Source organism: Erpetoichthys calabaricus, chromosome 16 (assembly GCF_900747795.2).
Source record: "Erpetoichthys calabaricus chromosome 16, fErpCal1.3, whole genome shotgun sequence".
Lineage (NCBI taxonomy): Eukaryota > Metazoa > Chordata > Cladistia > Polypteriformes > Polypteridae > Erpetoichthys > Erpetoichthys calabaricus.
The window spans coordinates 5,487,782-5,515,607 of record NC_041409.2 but is presented as its reverse complement, the minus strand read 5'-3'; the positions used below and the strand labels follow the sequence as shown (position 1 = coordinate 5,515,607).

The window sequence follows — 27,826 nt, the reverse complement described above, 5'->3', positions numbered from 1 at the left end:
TTTCTCTAGGAAGGAGAATAGCAGTGGCTCGCAGTTAACCAATTCCACAAGTTCCAGTTCAAACACCAGTTTACTTGTCCCAATGCCTATCAATCCTCCAAGCTCTCCTAGTCCTAGTTTCAGTGAATCAAAAACAGCTCAGAGCCTTCTCAATGGGCCATTGAATTATACTCAGCCAGAGATTAAGGTAGTAGTTCTTATATTCAATATGTACCACAATGTGTAAAGAAATGTGAAGTGCACTGAAAGATTAAATCTAATAGCAAGAAAAAGTACTTGAAAGTAGTTAAGTCATGTGATCCTAGAGAATGGTAGTGAGGTAATTGCTCCCCTCCCTTGCATTCAGTATAATTTGCACCTCATGTTCATTGCTAATCATTAGCATGTGGACATAATTAAGAAAGCTAACTTTATAGAAAGGGGTAAATTAAACAAAAGCAGCAAAGGAAACATAAGCATTTAAAGATATAGCACAGAATACTTTTTTGAATTTCTTAAAAATAATTGTAGGCCAGATAGTTAAGCAGTGAGTTCAGTTCAAAGTAAGAATGATGCACTTATTGTGAAATTAGTTGTAATAAAACCTGCAGCCCTGCGGTCACCCAGGGTTGAGCTTAAAAATCACTGCTCTGAACAATCACCTGCTTCTTTGAAGACTGTAGGATAAATACCCAGTTCTGGTGATTTGTTTTTAATCTTTTTAATTTGTGTATTATATAGCTCTATACTCTTTATGACTATTCCTTCAATGCTGAATAGAAGAAGCCCTGAATAGGAAACTAGTCCATTATAGAGATTTTGTTTTTTTTAATAATGGAATCCTATTATTTAACTGCAACTAGCACCCTAATATTGCTTCTCTCTGTATGTAAAGTGGTGTAAACACACACATTATTTTGGCTATTATAAGGCCTGAATTTTCACAACTGCACTCAGACTGTCACCTGACTTTGATGTCTCATGGCTTTTCTCTTTATTATATAGATAAAACTCTAATACAGTTTTCTCTACCAGCTTTCTTTTTGTTTCACTGATCTCTGTGACATTTAGAAATTAAATTTTATCAAGCTACTGACCTCTGGCTGAATGTGATAGAGAAACTTTGGGAAAGCATGGCAACACAGTAAAAATACAGTTTGCTTCAGTGCAGATTAAAAAAAAACAAACTATGAGTAAATACATTTGTAGATGTTCACATTAGGAGGATACTCTTTAGATAAAATAGTAACTTGATGGGAGACAAAACCTTCCAAGCAAAAGCGTCAGTCCGACACAACACAACATGTTGGCTTCCAGCTTTCCTTTGTGCATTAGCCTTACAGTAATTCTATAATTTAGATCTGAAACCATTTGGTGTAATGTACTGTAAATGCCATCTATTTTGTAAAAATAAGGAGGATTATCCTTAATATTAGTAGTTGTTATTGTTAAGATCCTCTGGTTATTTTAATACAGTTTAAAGTTGTTTTGTGTAATATCAGAGATTAATAGGTTCAGACCTGTAACTTACCATGACAGCATCAGACACAAGGCATTAACTAGCCCTAGACAGTCTTTCACAGGCCCACTCACACAAGACCAATTTGAATATGCCAGTTAACCTGACACACATCTTTGTATATCTTTGGATATGTGGAAAAAGCAAAATACCCAGAGAAAAACATGCGGATTCTGCATAGATCAAGACCATCTACAGTATTAAATTCACACTCGGCACATTAGACTCATTATGTAGTAGCACTGACTACTGTACCTCTCTTTGCTGTTACAGCTTCTACAAGTTTGTTCATTGTTGCTAGAAGTATGTTGAGTTGTTGACCATGCATTTAGAAAAAGTGTACAATAAATTGAAATATTTTGAGATCACTTCTTGTGCTTTATATCTAATAATCTTTTTTAGCTTCATGTTATTGACTTTGAGAAATTGTAGCACATTTGAAGTTTGCCTATATTAAATGTGAGAAATGCTGCTATATAAAGTATAGGTCATTTCACTACAAATATGCATGGTGTATGGGTTATTGTTTTAAAATAACCATACAATTCAATATTAGCCATCTCTTTGCAGAGTTGGGGGAAACTACACAGTATTTTACTGTCTAAATATAAATAAAGTACTGTTTGTGGCTTAATGATAACTATTGTATATTTATTTAACGTTTAGGCTCCTGAGCCTCTCAGTTCCTTAAAGTCTATGGCTGAAAGGGCAGCTCTTGGATCAGGGCTTGAAGACCAGATAACATCACTGCACATCACAGACAGAGGTGAGAGTTGATGAATGTTTCAAAACTAAACTGTGCTGTGTGTTTGTATACAGGTACATTTTATACAATATATATATATATGTGTGTGTGTGTGTGTGTGTATATAATATAAAATCCTAAGCCTAAAAGTGCAACGAATTTATGTGACTTTTTTGTCACGCTTTAAATCTGGCTTATTTTAAAACCTACATACTGTATATATGTTTGGTATCATTCTTTTCTTTTCAGAATTTATCGAACTTTAATGTGATGTTGTTAGATTTTCAGATTCTTATTCCGTTTTTAAATTATAAACTAAAATATCAAGCACTCCCATCCCGTGAAACAAGACTTTGTGCCAAGACATTTAACCATGCCCGGGCCCGGAAATAAAAGACAAAGAGTAGATGACAAAGACAGCTGCTGTACAGGCTTTTAAATGTTCAAAGTGCTTTGCGAGATGCAGGTCACGCGGCATAGCAGCAGCAAGCCAGCAGCTGATTGAGCAAAGAGGAGGTAAAAACAAACTATTTGTTTCCCATTGTATCACCATTTAAGAGGCGATTTCAGAGGAGCGACCATGTCTCCTTGGGGTGTGTTCAGCCCCCCTCTTCACAATACGAGCAGCAGAGACGAGAAGTGGCTGGCACATAGCGCAGACCACGGGGTTTGGGGAACGAAGCGAGCGGGGGTAACCCCCTAGTGTGTGTATATATATATATATATATAATATTTATATTCTGCATTTTTCAAGCGTTTTAATGTGGTTTTACAAACATTTTTCAAGCATTCATCTGGCTTTTTTGGGGCATTTTTCAAGCACTTCCATACATTTTTCCAGCATTTTGAAAAGAAATGTTTTTGCAAGGAAATTTGATCAACATCATGTCCATTTTGTAGACTGTGAGGTGGTGCCATGTTGTGAAGTTACTGTTGTGTTTCCAGAATGTAGCTCATGGCGTTAGTGCTTTTAATCCTGGTGATCACAGTACTAAAGAGTAGTTGTCATCATCTGTGTTATGAGCACACTATTGGTGCACCATGTTCTGTAGCAAAGGAAGTCAAGAGGACAATTCTGGACTCTCTGTGAAGCAGGCAGCATCCTGAAAATTTCTAGGTTTACACACAGGTCTCAATAAGCACAACGCAGTGATATCTTTATTTATTTATTTATTTATCTTTTTAAAAGCCTTATTTTGTGAATAAATTGCCTGCTGCTGTTGGTGCAAAATCATTGAAGATGAACTGGTCATCTAGTAGCAGCAAGTGAGGAAGGGGTTATCATACAACAGTGGTAATCAGCTCAAAAGAATTGAACGTATGTTGTATCCATATAAATGTAATCCTGCATGGGCTGAGGGGTAAATTTAATTTGGCAAGTTTAGGATCATTGAGAGTCCGTGGTTATTGCTGCAGCACAGTGCGCTGATCGTTTTCAGGACTCAATCACATAGCCAAGCAGAAAAGAGTGTGCTGTGTGCAATCCAGTAACAGAAACACAATCATAGAGTTATCTATTTAGTTTTAGTCCAGTTGTTTGCTAAAAATACTTTGAAACAGTGTGATCTGGTGGTGCAGCAGTAGCCAGTGTTCACCTGGGAGCACGGATTTAAGACAGATGTTATTTTCTTCATGAGGGACTAAACATAGGAGTATCACTGACATGTTTTAAGTACTCAGTGTTAAAATGGGTAATAATACTCAGTTCAGCAATTTCAATAATACCCATATGGTGGTATGAGGAAGAGCTCTGCTCTACTATTCTGCCTGTTTGTTAAAATATCTGTACTAAACTTAAATGATTAAATGAAAAATCTATAACTTTTGTTAAATTCTTCTCACATGATTCTTCACTTACTTGACGATACTGGAATTTTTGTTTCAATGAGCTGCTTCATCCATCCAGGAAGAGGCATTGATTGTTTTGTTTTACCAGCGGTTTATGAGCATTACCAATGATTTCAATGGAACAAGTGTTTGGCCGATAATGCTCAAACTACTGCATGCGAAAGTTTTCTAAACAACTTCTCACTGCTAAAATGCTAAGGTATGAATGGTGTCAGCAGTTTAGGAGAGTTCTGGCACTAAAGCACTAGAAAAACGCTTAATTGTGAATGGGCACAAAGTAAAAAGAACACAGTTTGTTTTTTTATTCATCTTATCATACAAATGTGACATTTGTCTAAAGAACAAAAAAATGTGTCTCTTTCTAGGGTAGAGTTGCAAGTAATATTGTTTTTTGGACTAACCTAACTTCTTCCTTTAATCTGTCATCAGATCTCTTTCCCAGTTCTACATCTGCGCCCGGGGGCCCTACAGTGCCTACTCAGACACAGCTCTCTGAGGTTAATATACCCCCTTCTTTGGGTGTCTGTCCTCTGGGGCCCGTCCCTCTGTCTAAAGAGCAGCTATATCAACAGGCAATGCAGGAAGCTGCCTGGACGCACATGCCACATCCCTCTGATTCTGAAAGAATACGGTAAGAAACGAGAAGGTAGAAACTAGGAAGATGCAAGCGAATTTTTTGAAAACCGAAAAGGGATTCAGTGAAAGATTATATATGTGTCTGTTTTAAAATGAATTGGAAATTTTGAACATATTTGCATTTGTTTGAAATAATAACAAAAGAGTATGAATCTTAAATATCTTGGTGGTGCACCCTTAAAAGAAGAAGGCAATATAAAAATAGTCTTCATATTAATAGTTTCAATTTTGTAAAAGAAAATGTGCCTGATCAGCCCTTATTATACTGTATTATGAAAGGCAAGCTATGGGTATTGTTTGTTATAATTTATGACATTTTGGTTAGTGGTTGATGTTTCTTTTTTTAGGCAGTACTTGATGCGGAATCCTTGTCCGACTCCTCCGTACCACCACCAGGTGCCCCCGCCTCATTCAGACTCGGTTGAGTTTTACCAGAGACTCTCAACAGAAACGCTCTTTTTCATCTTCTACTATTTGGAAGTATGTTACATCCCAATGTATTTGCTGACAACAATTCATTTTTGTGTTTTGTACTAATTTTGTTCTGAAATTTTTATATTACCATTTATTTTTCTTTGTGATAAAATTCGTTAGAAATTTTAACAGACAGAAGATTGAAGAAGATATGTGTTTTGCATTTTATGGCCATTATTTTGTAGTCTTCTCTATGTGTCCTCCCCCACACTGTATTCAACACTGTAATGTGTAGTCTTTTAGAAAAATATTATAAGCCATGCTAGTGTGAGAGTGAATATTTCTGAAAATAATACTTGAGCCTTCATCACTGTTAACATTTTCACTTCCTTGGCAGGGTACGAAAGCTCAGTATCTTGCTGCAAAGGCTTTGAAGAAACAGTCATGGCGTTTCCACACAAAGTATATGATGTGGTTCCAAAGACACGAGGAGCCCAAAACCATCACAGATGAGTTTGAGCAGGTATGTAAAACTGGAAAATGGGATGTTGTTCAGGTCTGCATTGTCTAATGTAGGGACAGAGATTTGTGACAAATGGGAAAACAAATATTGAAGGAAAAGTAACACATGTTTTGAGTAAATAATTAGGCATGACTTGTGGCTCACACACTTACATTTTTTGGTTTTGTTGTTTGGAACATTCCAGTAAAATATACTTTTTTAAAATTTCATGTAGGGAGTCACAGTGTCTCCACCTGATGGGTAAAACATTTTGAATACTTGAGGCTACAGTTGCCTGTGCTATACATACCAGTTTTTCTGTTTTACAGTTTTAAGTGTTTTTGTCACACTTTTTCCAAACTGGCTATGAAATAAGGCCAAAAAACAAATCCCTTTACTATGTTTTCATCATTGTTGGCCAAATGTCATTCTCTGAGTGTTTGTTTCAAAACTACAAATAGTTAAAAGTCTTTAGGTGATATGTCAGGTGTACTGGAGGACTGGAGACCTGAGAAATTTTAAATCTTTGTTTTGCTACCTTTGTCTGCAATTTATCAGTATAATTGGTATGCTATTGATATATACATTTGGTTTTGTTTGCTTGCTGTTACGTACTGTAGCTGGCTCAAGATGTAATAATTAAACACATACCATAGATACTCTCGTATTAGTCGATCTCGCAGATAAGTTGAGTGTATTTTTAAGCCGAAAATTACAAAATTTGTTATGACCCGCGTATAAGTCAAGGGTAAAACTTGACAGCTTGCGACCTTTAACACTATGTACCAGGGACAGGCACGCGCGATGGCAGTTGCTAGATGGCACGTGGCAGCTAATGGTATGTTTGTTATCCAAAACCTGCAAAAGCTAATGCTCAAATTCAAGTATTTCACAGTTTAAAGAATTATTTAATGAAATTAGAAAAAAACTAGCTAATTAGCAATAGTATTGCTGGTTTATAATAATTTCAAAGACCATGTGAAACGACAGATGACTGGTGACTTAACACTGTGAAGCGTTGAGTGTACAATGTCATTACCCAAATTCTATGGACAATTGTGTTGCCCCGTGGATATGTCAACCCTGTTTTTTTGAATGAATTTTAAGGCATAAATTTTTCGACTTATACGTGAGTATCCACGGTAAGTGATTGGACAAGACCTTGTCAGGAACTCATGTTTTTTATTTAGTTTTCCCCTTACTGTTCTTAACACACTTTACCTGTTCATTGACCATTCTCTTACTTTTTAAATAGCCACTTTGGATGGCCTTTCACATTTTTAGAAATATTCATTTCTCATTCCCCATTTAACAATGAGTGTATGCACTAAGCACCAAACTTCTGTACTCAGTGTATAAAGCATTAAACCCCCATTTCTGGTATTATTACTAAAACGTTTGTAAAATATTTGAAGGAACAGGTGATTCACCCCAAAAAAGTTCCCAATCCTGTCCACCTAATTTCCCCAAAATAACATCCAGTCAAGTTCTTAGGGTCCCTAAAGTCCTACACTCTTCCATACCACTTTGTGATTTATTCCATGTGTTTGTGACACTCTGTGTAAAGAAAACTTTATAATCTGCCCTTAATAAATTTCAAACTGTGATCCCGTGTTCCTGTTGAACTCATTTCAAAGTAACAGCCAGGATCCACCGTACTAATTCCTTTAATATTTTTTAACACTTCAGGCATGTCACTTCTTAATCTCTGTTTGCTTAACACTAGAATCTCTGAAGCCTACGAAAATATTTGTAATGCCGGGTCACCTTAAATTCCCTCGCACCTCGTCATCAGCGTCTTTGTTTTGCAAATGTGTCACTCAGCACAGGCAGCAAGCAGTCTGCTCACTCATCACCCACCGAGGCAGCTGAAGTCAAGTCAGATGCTGAAGTCTCTTTATCTGGGAGTTGGGTGTCTGGAATTGTATAGGATTACAGTTAGGTCCATAAATATTTGGACAGAGACAACTTTTTTCTAATTTTGGTTCTGTACATTACCACAATGAATTTTAAATGAAACAACTCTGATGCAGTTGAAGTGCAGACTTTCAGCTTTAATTCAGTGGGGTGAACAAAACGATTGCATAAAAATGTGAGGCAACTAAAGCAATTTTTGAACACAATCCCTTCATTTCAGGGGCTCAAAAGTAATTGGACAATTGACTCAAAAGGCTATTTCATGGGCAGATGTGGGCAAGTCCATCGTTATGTCATTATCAATTAAGCAGATAAAAGGCCTTGAAATAAATAAGCCCCCGAAATGAAGAGATTGTGTTCAAAAAATGCTTTAGTTGCCTCCCATTTTTATGCAATCGTTTTGTTCACCCCACTGAATTAAAGCTGAAAGTCTGCACTTCAACTGCATCTGAGTTGTTTCATTTAAAATTCATTGTGGTAATGTACAGAACCAAAATGAGAAAAAAGTTGTCTCTGTCCAAATATTTATGGACCTAACTGTATATTGTTACTTGGAATACTACGTACATTTCATGTGTGTTTGGTGTCTACAGTGATCTGTGTAAATGTAGAATGACAGAGGAAATGCGAGGCAAGAAATGCTGAACACACGGCTAAAACAGAAACTTTTTTCATGTTATAGTTATAATTGACAAAATGTTGATATGAAGTGTATAATGTGTGAAGACTGAAGTCCAAGTATCAAACACTTTCACAAAAGGTATAACAAAACAAGTGCACTTTTATTCAAGAATATAACCAAAGAAAAAGAAATTGTTTAATTTACGTGTTACTGGCAATGTGTGTAAAAACTGAAGCCCAACTATCAATTGACATGAAGCAGACACGTCCACTTGGCTTGTGCAGAGGTAAGGACTGCTGCCTAATAATCAAGAGGTTACAGGTTCCATCTCAGGTCCTCCCCACATTTACTGTTTTGAGTAGGGAGATGCTATTATTGTTACAGTTATATAATAAAAACATAAATTTGATTTGAGTCTGTAACAGCCGGTGTAAATGTATGGTACTTGTAAAAGTTAGCGCTGAAGGGATAAAAGTCTGTGGTGGACGTTACTTTTCCTTGCACACGGACGGACATTCACGTCAACATGTCATTTGAATGATTTTTTTATTCAAAAATCCAAGAATAAAACAAAAAATAATTCAAATAAAGTTGTATTCAAGAATAAAACTGAATAAAAAATAATTCTTTTTTATTCAAAAATCCAAGAATAAAACTGAATTTAAAAAATCTTTTAAATGACATGTTGATATGAATGTCCATGTGCAAGGAACAGTAACATCTTTGACAAGTACCATAACTTCACACAGGATGTTACAGGCTCACATCAAATGTATGTTTTTGTCAGATGATGATAATAGTTCACTACTCAAAGTGCTAAATACACAGAAGATGCGGGATTTGAACCTGTTACCTCACCATTGCTAAACAGTAGCTTATCCACTGCACAGAGCCACGTTACCACTGTGACAGAGAGGTTAGGAGCACACGCTGATACAGCACATTGACGCACTCACCACGTGACAAACCAACTCAGGATCCCAGACTAGGACCCCGAGTGCAGCCATGGGTGACACCTAGGGAATCCATTCATGGATGGGTTTATCCATTCCTGGGAATTCGGGAATCCTGCATGTCATTCCCGGGAATCCCAGGCTCCCCGGAATGACACAGTGCAAGAGCAACTCACATGTGAACGGTTTTAGAATGAGCGACACTTATTTTTAATAAAACTACTGCAATATGTTGACACCAATTAAAGACTAACCTTATCTACAAGCAGTTCATGCTGTCATATAAGTACATGTATCTAGTTAGTTGCGGTAATAAGAGCGTAGAAAGCACATGTCAAGCGTGCGGTCATCCAGGCGAGAGCGCACCTTCGTGCAGAAGTACGCCAGCCGCCGAGAAAGCACGCTCTGCCTCCACTGAAGTAGGCGGCACAATCATCAGATACTGATAAACTTGTTCTAAACAACGCCCGCTCTTGCCATTGCTCTGAAACACCGCCATTTCAGCTTTTACTGATGCATCCAGTTTCTTGTCACCATTCTGTGATGGCACGTTTCTTGGCACACATAATGTGGATGCAACAGACTGACGCATTGTAATTTCAAGTTTCTGTTCAAAGCTGTTGTCTGTTGAAGTGCAAACTGCAGCACTGGCGCCACCTTAATTATTTCCAACTATAACTCTTATTTCTTGATTGATTTTTACACTTTTACACGCTATATATGCAAGCTTGGCTAGTGACACCTCAGCACCACATTAGTTCAGATGGAATGGAACCAGTGGGAGGCTTTTTATGGTGGCTGAAGTGCCAATCCTGCCACCAACCCCCAGGTTTTCCCTGCAAGTTGGAGGACGTGCTTGCAGGGCTGGTTGCGGATTAACGTCATACCCAGGACGGAGCAATTGCAGGTTAAGGGCCTTGCTCAGAGGCCCAATGGAGTGGAGTCACTTCTGGTGTTTATGGGATTCAAACCAGCAACCTTACGATTACCAGTGCAGATCCGTAGCCTCAGAGCCACCACTCCAGCCACTGAGATCACTGGTTGAAAGTTAAACACGCAAGCACAGACGTATGCAAACGTTTTTTACTTTGTACCGACTGATAGTTGGGCTTCAGCAACATGTCAATTGAACAACTTCTCTTTGTTCAGTTTTACTCTTGACTAAAGACATACTTGTTTTGTTACACCTCTTGTGAAAGCGTTTCATGGACATTTGGACTTCACACATCCTACACTTTTTTCTAAAACGTTTTCTGTTTTAGCCGTGTGTTCAGCATTTCTTGCCTCGCGTTTCCTCGGCCATTTTATATTTACACAGATGGTTGTAGACACGGAACACACATGAAGTGCATGAATGTCAATTCTCTATTTCCTAATCCTACCTTTACTCTGAGCACCCCAGTTGTGTCGTTCACTTTGTGTTTTCACCTCGTAATCGTCCTGTTACCTCAGTACATGTGACATCGACATTCAGCGTTCATTTTCTGCAAAGAATTAGCCAATTCTTCTTTTAGAAGTCGAAAGTGAGTGTTGTGAAGCCGAGTTGGAGCTCCACCAGTGTTGTGTGGATACTTGTGATTGTCTGCCCATCCCTCTGTGTGTCCATTTTTTCCTCTTAATATTATTTCTCTCTTTCTTTAAGGGAACGTATATCTACTTTGACTATGAGAAGTGGGGCCAGCGGAAAAAGGAAGGATTCACATTTGAGTATCGTTACCTGGAGGACCGGGACTTGCAGTGACTGAGCCGAAAGGGGTCCAGGATACCCAGACAAAAAGTGCACAGCTGACCTGCCCAGAACTGATCCGAAATACAACTACACACCAGCCTCCGTCTGCGTTGCCCATCCTCTGCTACCTATCTTGTGGATAGGGGGGAAGATGTCAAGGCTGGCAGACAATTGAGTTGTGAGATGCGGCACGCATCTAGTGGAATGGCAAGTGGACTAGAACTTTGGCTTTTTTTTATTTTATTTTTTTTATTCTATTTTGGAAAAAAATATAGCCCTCATTCTGGTGGGAGGGCTAATTTAAGTAAATAAATGAAAACAACAAACTGGCTGTATCATAATTAAAGAGAAGTTAATTTTCACAAACTGCTGTTGACTGTTTCTGATGATATCGACTCTTCGGCTTTTCTAGTGTTCATTCATTTCATGGCGGATTTCATCTGCGGCCTCGTAGGATTTCCATTGTGGAGATGTGGCTGGCAGCTCCTCAGCTTGAATTAGACACAAGTGGCTTTACTTCACTGGGTTAAAAATCCTAACGTTGAATGTGCAATGTCCCAATTGAAAGCCAAAGTGTTATTTAAACGTGAAAATAACACCACAATGTCCGTTAAACTGATTCTTCTTCTCTGTATCCGTCATTTTATTTAAATAAGAAATGTATTCTTATACAAAGCTCATTTTAAGTGATACTTGACAGTTATTTCAGCACATCCCAATCTGAATAACGATACCTGAGATAATTGTGTATTCTGATACTCGCTTAACAGGTAGAATAACCCAGAAATGTTAGTAGAAGAGTTTGGTTGCTTGTAAGCGTAATGTCCCAGATAGGCCTTATGGAGGTGCAGGCCGTTGTCTGGCCAGGTGAGGATGGTACTGGCTACTGTAAGGTCTGCTTCGCTCATCGACTTCCTTCTCCTCCTGCTGCTTTGTTTCGGTTCTCTTGGTAAGTAGACTCTGGGCCCGAGCTCTTTCTGATGCCTCCCTCTGCAGCCGCTCCTGTCTCATACGTTCCAAAGAATTGCTGGAATTAAAGAGATGTTGTTAAGTCAGTTTGATTTTATTACCCACAGCTGAATGGTTAAATCAGGCAAAATTTAAAGTGCAAATCTGTAGCTTTGATTGAATAATTGAGATAACATCCAAGATCTGTGCGTACTTTTTTTTGTATACATGATACATTTTTACATACATGGAGACTTCTTCAACTACTTGTGACTCCTAAGAGTTCATGCTACAGATTTAGGCGTTAGTCTCGTTACAAACCGTAAAGAAACAACATGACTAAAAATTCACTGTAAAACACAGCAGGAGTGCCAAGTAATGACGAGAGGGGCAGTGATGCATTTTAAGTTTGGGGTACTCTACAGTTTACTGTCGTTTTAAACTTCTACCTCTTCATAGTCAAGTCAAGTTGGGCAGCATGCACTGGTACAGTGTGTTGCCGCACCCCCTGCACGTCGAAACAGCTCGGAATCCCGTTTGGCAACCCACCAGGCAGACACGCGGTCCAGTCCTACCCTCTGGAAATGACCCTCTATCTGCCACAGCCAGGTGTTAGGTGGGCGACCCCTTGGTCTGGTCCAGCCACTCGGGTCCCCAACAATGAGGGTCTTACGAGCTGGATCACCCTCGGGGAAAACGTGCCACATGGCCGTAGTGCCGTAACTGACGCTCCCTCACAATGCAGGTCATGTGCCTCATTCAGGACTCCATGAGCAACACAAAGTCAAACCAACGGTACCCAAGGAGTACCAAAGGAGTCCAGTCTTCATCTCAGGTCACTGGATAGCGTCCATGTCTCACAACCATATAGTAAGACAGGAAGCACCAGGACTCTAAAGACTTGGACCTTCGTCCTTTTTTATAGATATCAGAAGCGCCACACACCCCTGTCCAGCGACCTCATGACCCCCCACGCTCTCCCAATCCGTCTACTGACTTCATAGGAAGAGTCACCAGAGACACGAATGTCACTGCCCAGGTAAGTAAACCGCTCAATGATGCGGTCGACGCCCTCTCCGCAGACAGACAGACAGACTGCTGATGGCCGTGTCTAAGAGGTCATTAAAGGCCTCTTCATAGAAGTTCTGTTTAATCCCAGCCATCAATGAGTACAAGTTAGCAGCGGTTGGACTGACCGAGCTGTCATTTATACACGAGTGTAACAATCTCTACGTGGCATTGACTGACCCTTAAACCTCCTCAAGTCAAGTTTGACCCTGGTTTCTGTTTGAAATCTGCAGCCTAAATTTAATTTGTTTAGAATTACAATTTGTATCTGCAGTTCCTCCAATGTAATGAAAAAGTAAACATCCCATTATTTGTACACCTTCAAAAAATAATCGTACCGCGTCACGTCTTTCAGGCCAGTTCTGGCCTACTGTTGACTTTACAGGATTTTAGGCTCGTTAGTTTGTTCACAATCCATAGAAACGTCTTCCATGATATCCATTCTAACTCTGGGTCATATTTTGTATTTCTTAACGTATCGTAACGACGTTTGGGTGAAATGTGAACTCTAATAAGAGTGTCAGAGTGGTGTCAAAAACAGACCTGCAAGGCACAGAATTGAATCCACAGCCGAGGACGCTGTAAGGCGATGTGGAATTCTGTAAACTCAGAGGGAGGAAAGGAGAAGCGAATTTCAGCGGACGCCGTTTATCAGTAGCTGTCTTTATAAACGACCAACCAACCAAACCGTGAAATCTACTAGCATGTGTACCACCCAGGAATCTCATTTCAGACAACACAGCGTAGAAGAAATAATGGTGACAGTCTGCCACTTCCTAGTTAGTCCTGCTGCTCAGAGCGCCGCACCAGAAGGCCATTCGCTCTTCGTTTTCCTTCTTTCCATTCGAGTGATGTGCTGTAAACTGTGACTGACTGCTGTTCGGTTTTCTTAAAACATTTTTGAAAGAATACTGAAAAGATTAGTATCCAGTAATACTGAAATGAAAAATATCCATTAATGCAAAATGGCCGATAGTAACAAATCAGTACCGGCGTTACCGTGTACAAGGAGAAAACTGAAATACGTTCCTCATCTTGTTAATTAATACACACCAACTTGTTAAAATGATATAAATGAGAACTTGGAAAGGAACTGAAAGGGAATATGAAAGGTGAAAATTATCTTTTAGAGTTTTTATAATTCAAGTCAGCTGTAACGTGCGCTCAGTGTGTCGTGTGTTGTGCCGTTTGTCATCTTGTTCTGTCTTTGCTCAGCGTGGCCATTGTGTTCCTTACAGCATTGCATGCTCAGCGACTCTGAGCTCCTGCTCGCAGATCAACTGCACTTCCATTACTAAACCCATCCTGTGGTACTCAATAGTCTACATGGGCGCAGAGGAGGGAGGTCGTGTTTCACTAACATACTGGAATTCTGGGAGGAAGCAACACAAGGATGTGATCAAAGTGGAGCAGATGAGATTAGTTACTGGACTTGCAGAAAGCATTTGATAAGGTGCCACGTGAGAAGGTGGGCATCAAACTAAAAGAGGTGGCAGTTCAGGGGATGTTTTTAGATGGGTGCAGACACAGGAGGCAGAGGGTGATGGTGCGAGGATCCTCATCAGAACTGGCCGATGTGAAGAGTGGTGACCAGCAGGGGTCAGTGCTGGGGCCGCTGCTATTTTTAATATCTACTGTATACAGTAAATGAGTTAGAATATACAGTAAGTAACAAGCTGGTTAAGTCTGCAGATGACACCAAGTAGGGTTGTGTATTGACAAGAATCTCACAATACGATCCATATCATAATTCAGTGGTTATGACTCAATAGATTGCGATACTGTAAGCAAGGCAAAATATTGCAATTTTTTTAATCCAATTTTAGGAAAACCGTCTTAGTATAAAAAAACACCCGCCATGTGCATAAAGCCGAGTATAAATGTTTACTTTTTTATGCCGTCAGAGCAGTGGGGTCTGTAACGTTAAACATCAAACTACTACTATTATTTGTGCAATCTGAGCAGAGGAATTAACATGTGCCTGTGTCAGTAAAAAATAAAAGTGAACGCTTTAAAGGTTTACTGTATGCCACGGAACTTCAAGTAGGCAATAAAAGAAAATGCCAAGTCCTGTAACACCCAACATCCATCACAGCACTGCAGTCTGAACAAAGGAATTAACATTTGTTAAAGAAAAATGATAATAAACAGTGTTACCGATATATACTGTACATACACACACACACACACACACATATATATATTAAATTCTGCTTTAAAGGTTCACATTCTGTTCTAGTATGTATGCCAGTTTTTAAATTCTCGGTCTCAAGTAGTTAATAAAAGAAAATGGACCGTCTCTGTAACATCGGCATCATAACATTATTATTTCTGCTTCTCCATCCATCACCCAACCTGCTATATCCTAACTACAGGGTCACGGGGGTCTGCTGGAGCCAATCCCAGACAGCACAGGGTGCAAGGCAGGAAACAAACCCCGGGCAGGGCGCCAGCCCACTGCAGGGCACACAAACACACACCAATGCACCAAACCTGCATGTCTTTGGACTGTGGGAGGAAACCCACGCAGACACGGGGAGAACATGCAAACTCCACACAGGGAGGTCCGGGAAGCGAACCCGTGTCTCCTTACTGCCAGGCAGCAGCGCCACCCACTGCGCCACCCTACATCAGCTTATATCAATGAAAATTACAAGTGCTTACAGGATTCCTACACAAACCACATATACAGATGGTGAACATTCTCAGATCCTTACCTTGGATTGCACGTTACAAAAGGTTTTATGCATATCAGCGATTATTTTTTAATATCACGGGTTTTGTGGCTAAAGGTGAGCTGGAAACATGGCGAGTTTTCAGGACACTACTGTGGGTGGTAACGATGAAAACTCTCTGCAGAGACGCTTGTGCTAGGAGTGCTCGGCAAACGCTTTGCTACTCTGGACAATGGAGTCCTCATTCTCTACAGCACGGAGAAGGCGCATATCTTTACAGAGGACTGAGCTGAGGTCGCTGCCGACTTCGGTGTGTGAATTTGTTCCAAAATGAGTTGAGAAGGACCCACTTGTTTAATGTTTGCCGTTTGTTGCTCCTTTAAAGTTTTGCAGATGGCATGGCTCTTGTCGAACTCCTTAGTGCCTTCTATATTGTGGTAGCCAAAGTGAGCCCACACTTCTGCTGTGTATGCCATGGGAGATGGTGGAACGCCTCTGGATTCACCACCGGTGTAACTGCCCGATCTTCGCACACGTGTGTATTGAGAGCCTGTAGACATCAGTGGTGCAGCCGTGCGCTACTTCATGTCTCAGTTTACGTTACGTTAGCTGAAGACAGATTACAACGGTGCTACCTGGTGTTCAGGGGTTTAAACCCAACACAAAAAGAAACACCGTGTGCCTTGAATCTTTGCATGTAAACTAGTAATTCAAACTCAATGTGATGTTCTTGAGAATCGATACCGTATCACAAAACAATGTTGTAATACTCAAGTGTATTGATATTTTTGACACCCTAATGCCAAGTTAGGTGGATTGGCAGATAATCTGCCATCCGTTGAATCATTACAGAGGGACGTGGACAGCACACAGGCGTGGGCAGATTTGTGGCAGAGGACACTTAATGTCAGTAAATGTAGGAAGTGAAAATGGGAGGTCTGAAAATCGAGAGTCCACCTTATGAGAAGGAGTTAGGAGTCGTAGTGGAGTCTACGCTATCAACTGGCAGACAATGTTCAGAAGCCATTAAGAAGGCTCACAGAATGTCAGGTTATATAGCGCCTTGATGTGTGGAGTACAAGTCACAGGAGGTTCTGCTCAAGCTTTATAACACACTGGCGAGGCCTCATCTGGAGTACTGGGTGCAGTTTTGGTCTGCAGGCTACAAAAAGGACATAGCAGCACAAGAGAAGGTCCAGAGAAGAGCGACTAGGCTGATTCAGGGCTACAGGGGATGAGTTATGAGGAAAGATTAAAAGAGCTGAGCCTTTACAGTTTAAGCTTAAGAAGATTAAGAGGTGACCTGACTGAAGTGTTTAATATTATGAAGGGAATTAGTGCAGTGGATCAAAGCCATTACATAAAAATGGGTTCATCAAGAACATGGGGACACAGTTGGAAACTTGTTAATGGTAAGTTTCACACAAACATTAGGAACTTCTTCTTTACACGGAGAGCCCTAGACATTTGGAATAAGTGACCAAGCAGTGTGGTAGACACTAAGACTTGAGGGACTTTCAAAACTCAAATTAATGTTATTTTAGAAGAATTAAGTTGATAGGAATGGCGAGCAACTTTATTAGGCAGAATGGCCTGTTCTCGTCTAGATTGTTCTAATGTTCTAGGTTTATACCGTTGTGCTCAGAGGTTTTCCTGGCAGAATCTGTGAACTATTGGCTATTGTTTGGAAAAACAGAAGTAATCCTGCTGAGAGCTTTCCTTATAATTAGAGTGTGTGGTCAGGTGAAGCGATGTATTACCACATAATTGTGTCTGCCCTTTTGAAATCCTAATGATAGTCGAAATCACCCAAAAGGGCCTAATGAAAAGTTCACACACCCTTCCTTGAATGTTGGGGCTGATGATATACACACAAGTTGACACACACAGGTTCAAAGTAAGGGGAATTAAGGGAGAGATTTGTAACCTCTTGGGATTGTAATCAGTGTCTGCGTATAAATAGTCCATTTAAATTCATGCAGAGCTCCGCTGACTTTGCTGGATACTGGGCCACGGGGAAAGCAAAGAACAGTCAAAGTAGCTGAGAAAAGCTCGTTGATTTGTATAAATCAGTAAAAGGATATAAAAAGATATCCGGAGATCTGAAAATGCCTGTCAGTAGTGTTCAAACTCGGATAAAGAAGGAGAAAGTTAGGAGTTCTGTTGTTCACAAGCCACAGTCAGGTAGACCAACCAAGATCTCAGCCACAACTGCCAGGATCATTTGTCAAGCTGCCACTACAGCTGAGATAAGGGCTTCTCTGCAAACAAGTGGCATTGCTTTTTAAAGATGCACAATAAGGAGTTAAGGTGGTCAAGTTGCAAGAAAAAAAAAAAACGTGCCAATGCCACACAAGAGCCCACTTACAAGCCTCCAAACTTCTGGAACAAAGTCCTTTGGAGTGAAGAGACCAAAACTGAACTTTATGGTCACAACCACAAACCCTATGTTTTGGAGAGGATGCAATAAGGCCCGTGGCAAAAAGTCCACCATCCCTAAAGTGATGCATGGAGGTGGATCTCTGATGTTCTGGGGGTGTGTGAGCTACAGCAGCACAAGTAACTTAGTGAAAATCGATGGCAAGATGAACTCAGCATGTTACCAGAAAATACTGGAGGACAACTTGCATTCCTCTGTCCAGGAGCTGCGCATGGGACGCACTTGGATCTTCCAAAATGACACTAATCTAAAATACAAGGCCAAGTTGACCCCTCAGTGGCTACAGCAGAGAAGAGTGAAGGAGCTGGAATGGCCATCACAGTCTCCTGACCTCGATATCATTGAGCCACTTTGTGGAGACATCAAAAACGTGCAGTTCATGCAAGACAACCCAAGAATTTACAGGACCTGGGGGCTTTTCTCCAAGAAGAATGGGCAGCTCCACCACCTGAGAAAATCAAGGGCCTCATCCACAACTCTCACAAAAGACTGCATGCCATCATTAATGCTAAAAGGGGGTAATACATGCTATTAGGAACTAAGGGTATGCAAACTGTTGAACAGGGACCATCTCATTATGTTCCTTATTGCTATGTTTTATTTAATGGTTGTGCTGTTCTAAGCTGCCTTAAAGTTTAATTTGGACTCCATTAAAAGTAAAGGAAATATGTTTTGCCTGATCAGTCACCTTTTCTTTAAAGAATGTGTCACACACGTGCGCATGGGAGGCAGCTAAAGGGCTTGAGGGACGGCAGTTCTGAAACAGGCCGGGACGTGGCAGAGTGCACTGACTCTTTTTCTCTCTTCCCTGTAGACCATTCCCAGGAGATCCCATCTGCCTCTCTTGACGTCACTTCTGGGACCGAACCAATGGAAGGAGACCTTACTGGCTCCGACCCCTGTGATGTCACGTCTGGGGTCGAACCAATGGCTAACGAATATGGGCCCGATCCTTATGACCTCACCTCTTATCTTCCCCTTTCCCCTGTTTGTCAGTCTTGTTTTGGACTCAGTTGTGTGCACATCAGTGCTGTCGTTGATTAAGAAAACGACTTTGCAGCCAGGACACCAGAATATATGGGTGGCTGCCCCAAACCTTTTTCTGTGTATGTCTCAGTTTTGTGACAAATGGTAAACAGCTTACAAATTCGGCCAGGGGACGTAAACCTATGAGCTCAAGTGTATCAGTTAAAGGAGCTGCGCCAATTCCTGTGTAATTAATAAGTTCATACATTTACCTGCAAGTTCATATCATTGATTCTTTACAATAATAATCAGCAAATTATATTTGATCAAACAATTCAGACTTGTGTATGCTTACATAATTGCTTTTGTCGTCCACTTATTGCCAAAGAAGTGACTGTTTTTTGTTGTTGCTGTTAAGATACTTCTATGGTTACCTAAAGCAGCGTTTCTCAGCCTTTAAGTATTTGCGTCCCGAGTTTTCATAACAGTTTTAATTGCGCCCCCCCTAACGTTTTTTTGAAACCCTAATAAAATATATTCCTATATTTGTTGCTGCTGATACACCGCTACAAGTTTAAAATTTTCCTACGAATAGCGAAATTACGCCACATATGGCAACATTCGCGCCCCCTTTTTTGTTACTTCGCCCCACAGTTTGAGAACTGCTGCCTTAAAGCAACAAGCGATGGGTGGCGCTGTGTGAGCTGCCCAGGTACCTTTTTTGCTCCCCCCAGTATCTGACTCGCTTGTATTGGGCATCTGAGTGGTTTCCAAGTCAGTAAAGAGAAAAATATACAAGTCCATGTAACTGTCTTCAAGGTAGGATTGAAGCAATAAAGTCATTCGTAGTTGAGGTTGCTCAGAATGTTTCTCGGTTTTAAGGTCGATGAGTCTGCATATTTGCCAATGCGTTTCAATAGTTGATTTTGAAATTTGAAAACTTTGTACAGGGTGAAAGTGTTCAAGATATTTGAACGAAAACTGAACTTGCTGAGTAAGCGTACTACATTTCAACAAAATTGGTCTACAGGGCCAAGTTGTCTCCTGCAGATGGACAGACAGACAAACATGGCTATAGCAATAGGTGCTTTGTGAATTACATACGAACGCACCTAAAAACCAAAACTTGTTAATCTGTTGGAATTAAAATCAAAAGTAACATTTACAACAGAAAAGGTGCTGGTGTGGGCGGCGCGTTCTTAAAGTCGTAATAATGGAGGTGACTCTACCTGAACAGACGTGTAGTGAAACGTTGCATCTGTGGGGTTACAGAGCTATGGTTTGTATTGCCACCATTGTACTTGTGGGTGATCCCTTCACAGCCACAAAAATTCTTCTGTCTGCCAGCTTTGTTTTAAATCGCAACAAACTACAGCAAAATCTGATCTTTGTTTTACACTTGTTTAAAGACCTCGGAGTCTAGTAGACTTTATGGCTTCCCTCTTTGTTTAGCAGTGGCGTGTAGGCTAAAGTCATCTTGAGGCTGAAGATGCTTACTGTATGTACAAAGCAGGATTACATTTAAATGGCCATTTAACAAGCATGAATATATTCTGTCACTCACCTTGCTGCTCCGCTAACTTTGTCTTCTCGTCTCTTTTCCCCCTTCTTCTCTCGTTTATTCTCCTGTTTCTCTGACCTTTTCTTCTTCAGCATGCTTTCCATTTCATGTAGAGGGTCCAAATAAGCCTTTAACTTAGCGTCCTTCTTTTCTTTTCTGCTTTGCTGATCTAGGTAGTTTAAAATTAATACAAGTTAGCATGGTTTTAACTTAAGAAACCCTTTGTTTAAGGTTTCTGAAATTGTCTCTTCCCTACTGTTAATTCATAATTACCTCTGAACAGAACAACTGCCATGGGGACTGTTAATTGTATATCTTCTTTTACTAATCCTTACACTGTGTGTCTCTAACATCGTGCGCATGTGTTCACTAAGATTCCATTAAAGGTAATTTCCATTCTAGATGAACATTCGTACTGCAGAATTCAAGCCACCTAACTTCAAATGAAAGTTGAGAAGACAACATGTCTAGTTATTTCATGTGGAAACCCCACTCCCACATCCTTAAGCTTGCAGCTGCTCGAGCGGCCCTTACGTTTGTGAGTTTACCGTTGACTTTGTGTGTTCTCCCACGTCAGTGTGTGTGTGGTTTTGTCCTCGTGTTCTCGTTTGTTTAGTTTGTTTTCTTCCACATTCCCAAAGACATCTGTGTTAGGTTAGGTGGCGACTCCAAATGAATCCTTTGTCTGCTTGCCTTGCAGCCTGTCCAGGTTTGGGTCCAGCCTGAACGAACTGGTTGGACGATGTCATATGGCGGCTCAAAACCAACATCTGTTTCATACAAAGGGAAGCAATAGAAGGGTGAATCAAAACTTCTTCTTCTTTCGGCTGCTCCTGTTAGGTGTTGCCACAGCGGATCATCTGTTTCCATCTCTTCCTGTCCTCCTCATCTTGCTCTGTCACACCCATCACTTGCATGTCCTCTCTCTCCATATCCATAAACCTTCTCTTAGGCCTTCCTCTCTTCCTTTTGCCAGAAGGGTAAATCAAAACGGAAAGGCAATTTCAAATTAAGCTGTAGCCACAACAGATAGAAGCTGACACAATAAAACACGTTTGCAAAGCCTTCTTTGGGCCGAGGGAATGAAACTTGCAGAAATAAACTGAAGGATCTTGGCTTGTGCAGATCACTAAGCTGTTTGGGTACCCATCTTGCACAAACTTCATGGCATCTAAAATCGTCACACACTCTTTACATTTACTTATTTGGCTGACACCTTTATCCAAATCGACTTAACAACATTTATGATGCAACTGGTTAATAAGCTTCTTTTGGTTTTCCAATTGGGGCACAGGCAGGTCAGATGACTTGCTCAGGGTCACACAGGGTGAGTAGCAGGATTTGAACCCACAGCCTCAGGGTTTGAAGTCCAAAGCCTTAACCACTACACCACACTGCCTGTCCACTGTTGCTGCACATTTGGATAACGTAATCCATTGGCCTTCTCTGATGAAGGAATTCAACATGTTAATGCAGGCTTGTGTGTGTGCGATTGTGATGGGCAACCAGAATGATCTTCGTCAGTTATACTTGTTCTTCTCACTTCAACCCTTTCTACCTGTTCACAAACTTTTCGTTGAATCATACTGTTTTCACTTCTGCACTGAGCCAACATCCTTGGATACATTTTAGCAGGTTACTACGGCATGTTGTTCAACAGTGTTGTAATCCCACAGTGGAGTGAAGCGTCCATGTTCATTAGACCTTGGCTTCAACTAGACTAACGTTACAGCGCTGCGGCCTTCTTTCACTACACCACCCTGGCACTCATCCATGCTGTATTAATAGAAAGCTCAGTTCTTAAAGCATCATCTCATACATTCTTTTTAGATATCAGATATTTATTTATTATATATCTTGTCTGGCTTCTGTTTCATTGTGTTTCACTAAATGTCAATTGAAACTTTCAGTTTATATTATAATTGAAAAGCAAAACGTAGTCTTAACTTTGAATTTTAGATGTAAAACATTATCTTGTAAAGTGTTTTGGATAGAAATATTTAACTCTCGGCTAGACCATAAGATGAGCCCAACAGACATACCAAGCCATTTCTTTACACAACAATTGAAATTAGACCCAAGGCCTTCTGATGGGCTGCTGTGGGACGCCAGCTAGATGGTAGGACCAGGGAGAGAGCATCTCTGAGGCATTACCTCCGCTGGGATGCTATTGGGCAGCCCTCCTGGGCAGCTGTGGTGCCATAGATTCCCGCAGGGCATGCTGGGAGCTGGAGTTTGGTACAGGCATGTTGGGTTCCATGGGGGATACCACCACACCTGGGAGTGATTCCAGGTAATACTGATGAGCCACATGGAGCACTCCTAGGAGATGAATAAAAGGAGCTGCATCACTCCATTTGAGGAGCCAGAGTCGGGAGGAGGTGGATGAAGCTTGCTGGGAAAGGAGTGGAGGTGGAGAGAAGGAAAAGAGGACTGTGCTGTGTTTTGGGGAACAGAGAAAAGCACTTCGCAGCTGTAAATAAACAAGTGTGCCTGACTGGAACTCGTGTCCTGCCCGTCTGTGTCGGGTTGGGGTGGCTGTATGCACCCCGGTGGTTCAAAGCCTCTACACTGCATGTATATTTTGCAATGTTTTTAGTTGCAGCATTTATTTGTTCTAGGGCCATCCATCATCGAATAGTAGACACTGTATACAAGTGCCAAATCACCCTTAATGAAGAAGAATAAAAAATCTTACGTTACTCAGTCTCGTAAATGTGATGTGTTAAACCATCCAGTTTTATGCTCACAATGTGCACAATGCACGCATATTTTACTAAAATACCGTTGAATACCTCTGGAAATTGAAAAGCAGTTCACAGACAGGAAGCACATTTACATGAGATTGCACTTTTGAACTGAAGAAGTCTGACCCACAAACAAGGGGGTCTTCAAGTCAAAAGCGCTATCCCGTGTAAACGGGCTTCCTGTCTGTGCACTTGGTTCATTCTCCAGAGGGACTGCATGTGGTTTGTATGTTGTAAGCATATGACTGGATCAGTCGACAAGCAGGCCATCTGACACAAGTATCATTTGTAAGGTTTTGTTGTGGACGTTTCTTCAAATTGTTCCAGCATTGATCACCAGAGGCTCACATTATATCATTAATAATATGAATAATAATTAATTAATAATATACATTGTTACAGGTATCTCCATTCTTCATGAAAACATGAGATACAAAAGTAAAAATGTATCAGCCATCATTACAAACTATACGGCATAAATATGGTATTTACTTTTTGTCCTTTTTGGGGTCCTCCTTTAAGACAAAGTCAAACTTGTTGGATTTTGTCGTGGAAAGTCACAGAGATTGGCCTGAATGATTTACTGGGAATGTCAGAAGAGTGAGCAGCGCCTGACCACAGCGATGTCAGTGATTTATGCAAACAAAGTCCACAACCTAGAAAAAAAAGTCATGTAGTGTCACAAGGGCTTAAAGCACATGTGCCTGCAAAAGGAATTTTGGCCTCCTAACTTCTTAAATAATTCAAAATCCAAACGTTGGGCTCCCAGTTACTAGACAAGAATTCATGCTGCAGTTTTCTAATGAAATCCTAAGTACAAATTCAGACTGACGTACTGTACTTGTGAATTCACAGTGGTAAACGGAAACATGAAATAAAATGACATTTTGTGATTACTACTGTGATGGCTGACAATGTATATATTTTTTTTACTAATACCCTACACTTTGTTTCTAAAGAGCATGGAGAAAAGGGACATTTCAACAGAAATAAACAATTTAAGCACCCTAGTAAGATTCCCTGTCTACATTATTCATGCACCTTCAGTAACCTTCTGTTTCTTCCTGTCATTTTTCCCAGACTCTGTCTCCGGGCACCCATGTTCAGTGGGACTCTGCAGGTACCATGGATTAGTATCTGTCCCAGGAGAAGGGCCAAGGGAAACCAGCAGGCCAATGGCACGCTCTCGTCGTTCCTGTTGGTAATGCAAAGTGCCATTAAAATGGAGCACAGTTTAGACGTCCATCTTCAATACTGCTGTAGGTACTTCACCTTTTCCTGTTGCTTTTCTTTTTCATACTCCTCATTTCCTCTCTTCTCTCCTCTCCGACTGTCATTCACTCCAAACAAGTCCAAATGCTTCGATTTCTCCTGTTGTTGAAGACTGCCGCCTTCTTCCTTCTTACTCTCTGGGGAAGAATGCAAAGTGCGTGCCTTTCTGCGAAGGAATTCAGTTCGGGCCTAAAGCACAAAATACAATGTTGCTAAACTAATCAATTATAATAAAAAAGTGTTGGGTCGAGACATGATCTTCTCGGAAGACACTTTGAAGTCCCGTGAGATTACTTGCACGTCACACCCTACTTACAAACAATTTATCGGAGACACTTTAACGTCCCACAAGACAAGGAAGTGAGACAAAAGGACATCTGCTGTACAGGCTTTTACATGATCACTGGGCAGAGCAACATGCGGATCACAGAGCATGGCACAAGCAGCAGCTGGCTTAAAGGACAGCCCCCCTATGGTGGGGAATAACTCATTCACTACAGCTTTATTACTGGCAAATATCAAGAAATAAAAAACGGATGAAAATGAATGAATTGAAATTAACAATCTCTTTAAATTGTGTATCCGATTAACCAAACCCAGGTGATGGCGAGCAAAACGAGCAGGCGGCCCCCTAGAACTAAAAAAAAAAAAAAAAACTTCAAGCAGGTTATTCTTACAGTCATATGAAAAAGTTTGGGACCCCCTCTTAATTCTTTGGGTTTTTGTTTATCATTAGCTGAACTTTCAAAGTAGCAACTGCCTTTTAATATCTGACATGTCTTATGGACACAGTAGGATTACAGCAGTGACATTAAGTTTATTGGATTAACAGAAAATATCTTAAATCATTCTTGAGGCGGATTGAACACTTAAGTGCCAGTTTAAGTGAAAACTTAAAGAAAACGAACTAAGTAATTGCAACACAAACACTGACTTAATCAGTTTTAACGTGAAAAAATGCCAATGAAAGAAGAGAAGAATCGGGTGGAGAAAAGAAGAGTTGCTCAGGAAACAACAAGCGCATCAACCTCTGAGCAAACGAATGGTAAAACATACAGAGAAAGAAAGAGGATGAAAACTAGGAGTGCTCAAGTCAAGAGTATTTATTACACGTTATCGTGCAGTGCGCCGTTACTGGTATTTTATATTGTTGGTTAGTTTGTTGTTAGATTAAGTTTAATTACTTTATTCATTGTAATCCATGATTGTAAATGTATGAGTTATTATATCTTTTCACTTTTGTTACCTGTCCTACTCTACTTGCTGAACAATCAGGTCCTAGCTTCATGTTACTCGATTATGTTTACCTCTTTTGTAAGTCACTTTAGATAAAAGCTTCTGCTAAGCAAATACATGTAAATGTAAATGAGATTAATCATAAGGTTGTCAGTGTGGTGCTTACATGTTCTCCCTGACTTTGACTCCTTTCCACTATAGTTTTCTCTCACATCCCAAAGACGTTTGAGTCGAAGTCTGAGTGGTGACACAAATTACCCCCGATAAAGGACATGGTGACATCCTGTCCAGAGTTGTGCTCCTACCTTGTGCGTGGTGCTGCGTGGATGGGCTCTGCCCCAACACAATTCTACAATCTGGATGAATGGATGGACAGATAATGAAGACTGACTTATCTCAGGTACATATATCACTCCAGCCCGGTGCCTCCATTGTACACAAAAAGGGTCTATTTGCAGACCTGCAGAGCTCTGCCCGTTTACACCACGGCTACAATTAGTGTTGTGAGCGGGTTATCCAAGTCAAATAATGACAACCGATCATCAAGTCGATTCCAGGTACTTTGAGCTCCAGGCTGCAGAGATGCCAGGCTGGCTTATCCTCGGATCCTACCTGGGAATGAGCGTCACACTTATTAATGATGTACGGTTCCTCTTTTTGGCCAGTAGACGTCACTGAACTCCTCAAAGCTCTCAATTGTTCCCCACTATTTTATAGGTTTACTGTATATACAGGTAATCAATATTGTCATGTGTGCAATGTGTTCAGATCTAGGAACACACGGACAGAGTCGTCACTAATACCTTTCACGGAAGGTTTTATGAATCGAGTAAGAAGCTGCATCATAAACCTACACGAACTGCTTTCAGCCCGGTTCATCCTCTATGCTTCCATTCCCAAACTGGACGTTAAGGCACTTTCAAATTGCACTGTATTTCACTTATTTTCTTAGTTACACAATCTACTGAATATTCAATAATTGTGCGAGTTTTGCACATTTCTCTTGCTTGCCTTTGGTTTACGATGTGACGCGACTGTGCATTGACGAGAGCGTAACGCGTAAGTCGAATGTAAACGAGCATTGACCCAAACTGCGTTCCGTAGCTGTCCCGCCTGCGCTACGCTTACCTCCTGCTCTGCGCGCTCCACCCTCCTCTGGCGGTCGCGCTCTTCTTCGGCGGCCTGCGCTTCGTCTCTTCGGACTCGCGCAACATTATCTTTGTTGCGTACGTGCCAGCTTTTCTTAGGTAGGATGTTCATGTTTTCTGAGTTGCTTTAAAAAGAAACACAATACGTCAAAAATGCTCTCCCCGTCTGTTCTTCCTCACCAGCCACGCTTTAATAAAGTGGAGAATCTTTAAGGCATTGCATCGGTTTAGTGAAAAGCCTTTTAACAGCCAAAAAGGTAAACAATTGAGCTGCCCTCTTGTTCAAGAGTTTTTGTCAGTTATTCCTTTAAGATTGTAGTGCCATCTATTGGTGGGAGGGTGAAGTGATCGTCGTATAAGCGTTACATTCTACTACATAGCTGGAGAAGTAAGTACCTTCCACCAGCCTGGGTATTTTGTTTTCCAACCACAGCAGTGTAATTAATTAAATAATATTTGCTGTAATAATATTTTCAATAAGCGTGTATTGAAGTAACAGGTGCTGTCTTTTTACTTTTATTACTTGACTTGCCACTAGCCCAGTGGTCTCAAACTCCGGTCCTGGAGAGCTGCAGTGGCTGCAGGTTTTCATTCACTTTTCTTAATTAGTGACCAGTTTTTGCTGCTAATTAACTTGTTTTGATTTAGTTTTAATTGACTTGTTCTTGAATTCCCAGACACCTTAATTGTTTCTTTTTCCTTAATTAGCAGCCAAATAATGAGATACAAAATGAGCCAAAATATGACCAGCAGCTGTGTCCATCATACAGTACCTGAAAATAAAGAAAGGTGAAGTTTTCAGGAATGTTGATCTGCTCAGTTCCCCAAAACATTTTAACAGCACTCTTAGAAATTCAGAAATGTATGCTACTATTGCACAAGGAGAGCAGCAACACGTCAT

The 27,826-nt window shown here is 40.6% G+C and overlaps 2 protein-coding genes and 1 long non-coding RNA gene across 3 annotated transcripts in view; 1 reads left to right on the top strand and 2 right to left on the bottom strand.

The window, feature by feature from the left end:
- The window catches only part of LOC127526086 (uncharacterized), a 289,571-nt gene extending 282,628 nt beyond the window's left edge, over positions 1 to 6,943 (bottom strand). The window contains exons 1-2 of the long non-coding RNA XR_007933704.1: positions 6,800 to 6,943; positions 5,954 to 6,302 (exon numbers count right to left, since the gene is read on the bottom strand). This is a non-coding gene — a long non-coding RNA (uncharacterized LOC127526086). The remainder of the gene's footprint in view (positions 1 to 5,953; positions 6,303 to 6,799) is intronic.
- LOC114666539 (CCR4-NOT transcription complex subunit 3-like) lies at positions 21 to 11,230 on the top strand. Its single transcript, XM_028821437.2, has 6 exons — positions 21 to 187; positions 2,165 to 2,264; positions 4,521 to 4,722; positions 5,075 to 5,207; positions 5,539 to 5,664; positions 10,778 to 11,230. The coding sequence occupies exons 1-6, from the start codon at positions 83 to 85 to the stop codon at positions 10,874 to 10,876; spliced, it is 765 nt and encodes a 254-aa protein (XP_028677270.1). The 5' UTR covers positions 21 to 82; the 3' UTR covers positions 10,877 to 11,230.
- Positions 11,094 to 27,231, bottom strand: LOC114667079 (leukocyte receptor cluster member 1 homolog). Its single transcript, XM_051920185.1, has 5 exons — positions 26,906 to 27,231; positions 24,542 to 24,730; positions 24,311 to 24,464; positions 20,526 to 20,691; positions 11,094 to 11,891 (listed from the first exon to the last, which is right to left on the bottom strand). Exons 1-5 carry the CDS (start codon positions 27,035 to 27,037, stop codon positions 11,702 to 11,704), a joined length of 831 nt encoding a protein of 276 aa, XP_051776145.1. The 5' UTR covers positions 27,038 to 27,231; the 3' UTR covers positions 11,094 to 11,701.
- Positions 27,232 to 27,826: the final 595 nt, after the last annotated feature.

Excerpts from the sequence above, each read along its gene's own strand:
- LOC114666539 (XM_028821437.2), top strand. The coding sequence starts at position 83 with ATGCCTATCAATCCTCCAAGCTCTCCTAGTCCTAGTTTCAGTGAATCA. Across the intron at positions 2,265-4,520 it reads ACTGCACATCACAGACAGAG|ATCTCTTTCCCAGTTCTACA; the intron begins GTGAGAGTTGAT and ends ATCTGTCATCAG. Across the intron at positions 4,723-5,074 it reads TCTGATTCTGAAAGAATACG|GCAGTACTTGATGCGGAATC; the intron begins GTAAGAAACGAG and ends TTCTTTTTTTAG.
- LOC114667079 (XM_051920185.1), bottom strand. The coding sequence starts at position 27,037 with ATGAACATCCTACCTAAGAAAAGCTGGCACGTACGCAACAAAGATAAT. Across the intron at positions 24,731-26,905 it reads TGGAGCGCGCAGAGCAGGAG|GCCCGAACTGAATTCCTTCG; the intron begins GTAAGCGTAGCG and ends TTTGTGCTTTAG. Across the intron at positions 24,465-24,541 it reads AAGAAAAGCAACAGGAAAAG|GAACGACGAGAGCGTGCCAT; the intron begins GTGAAGTACCTA and ends CATTACCAACAG.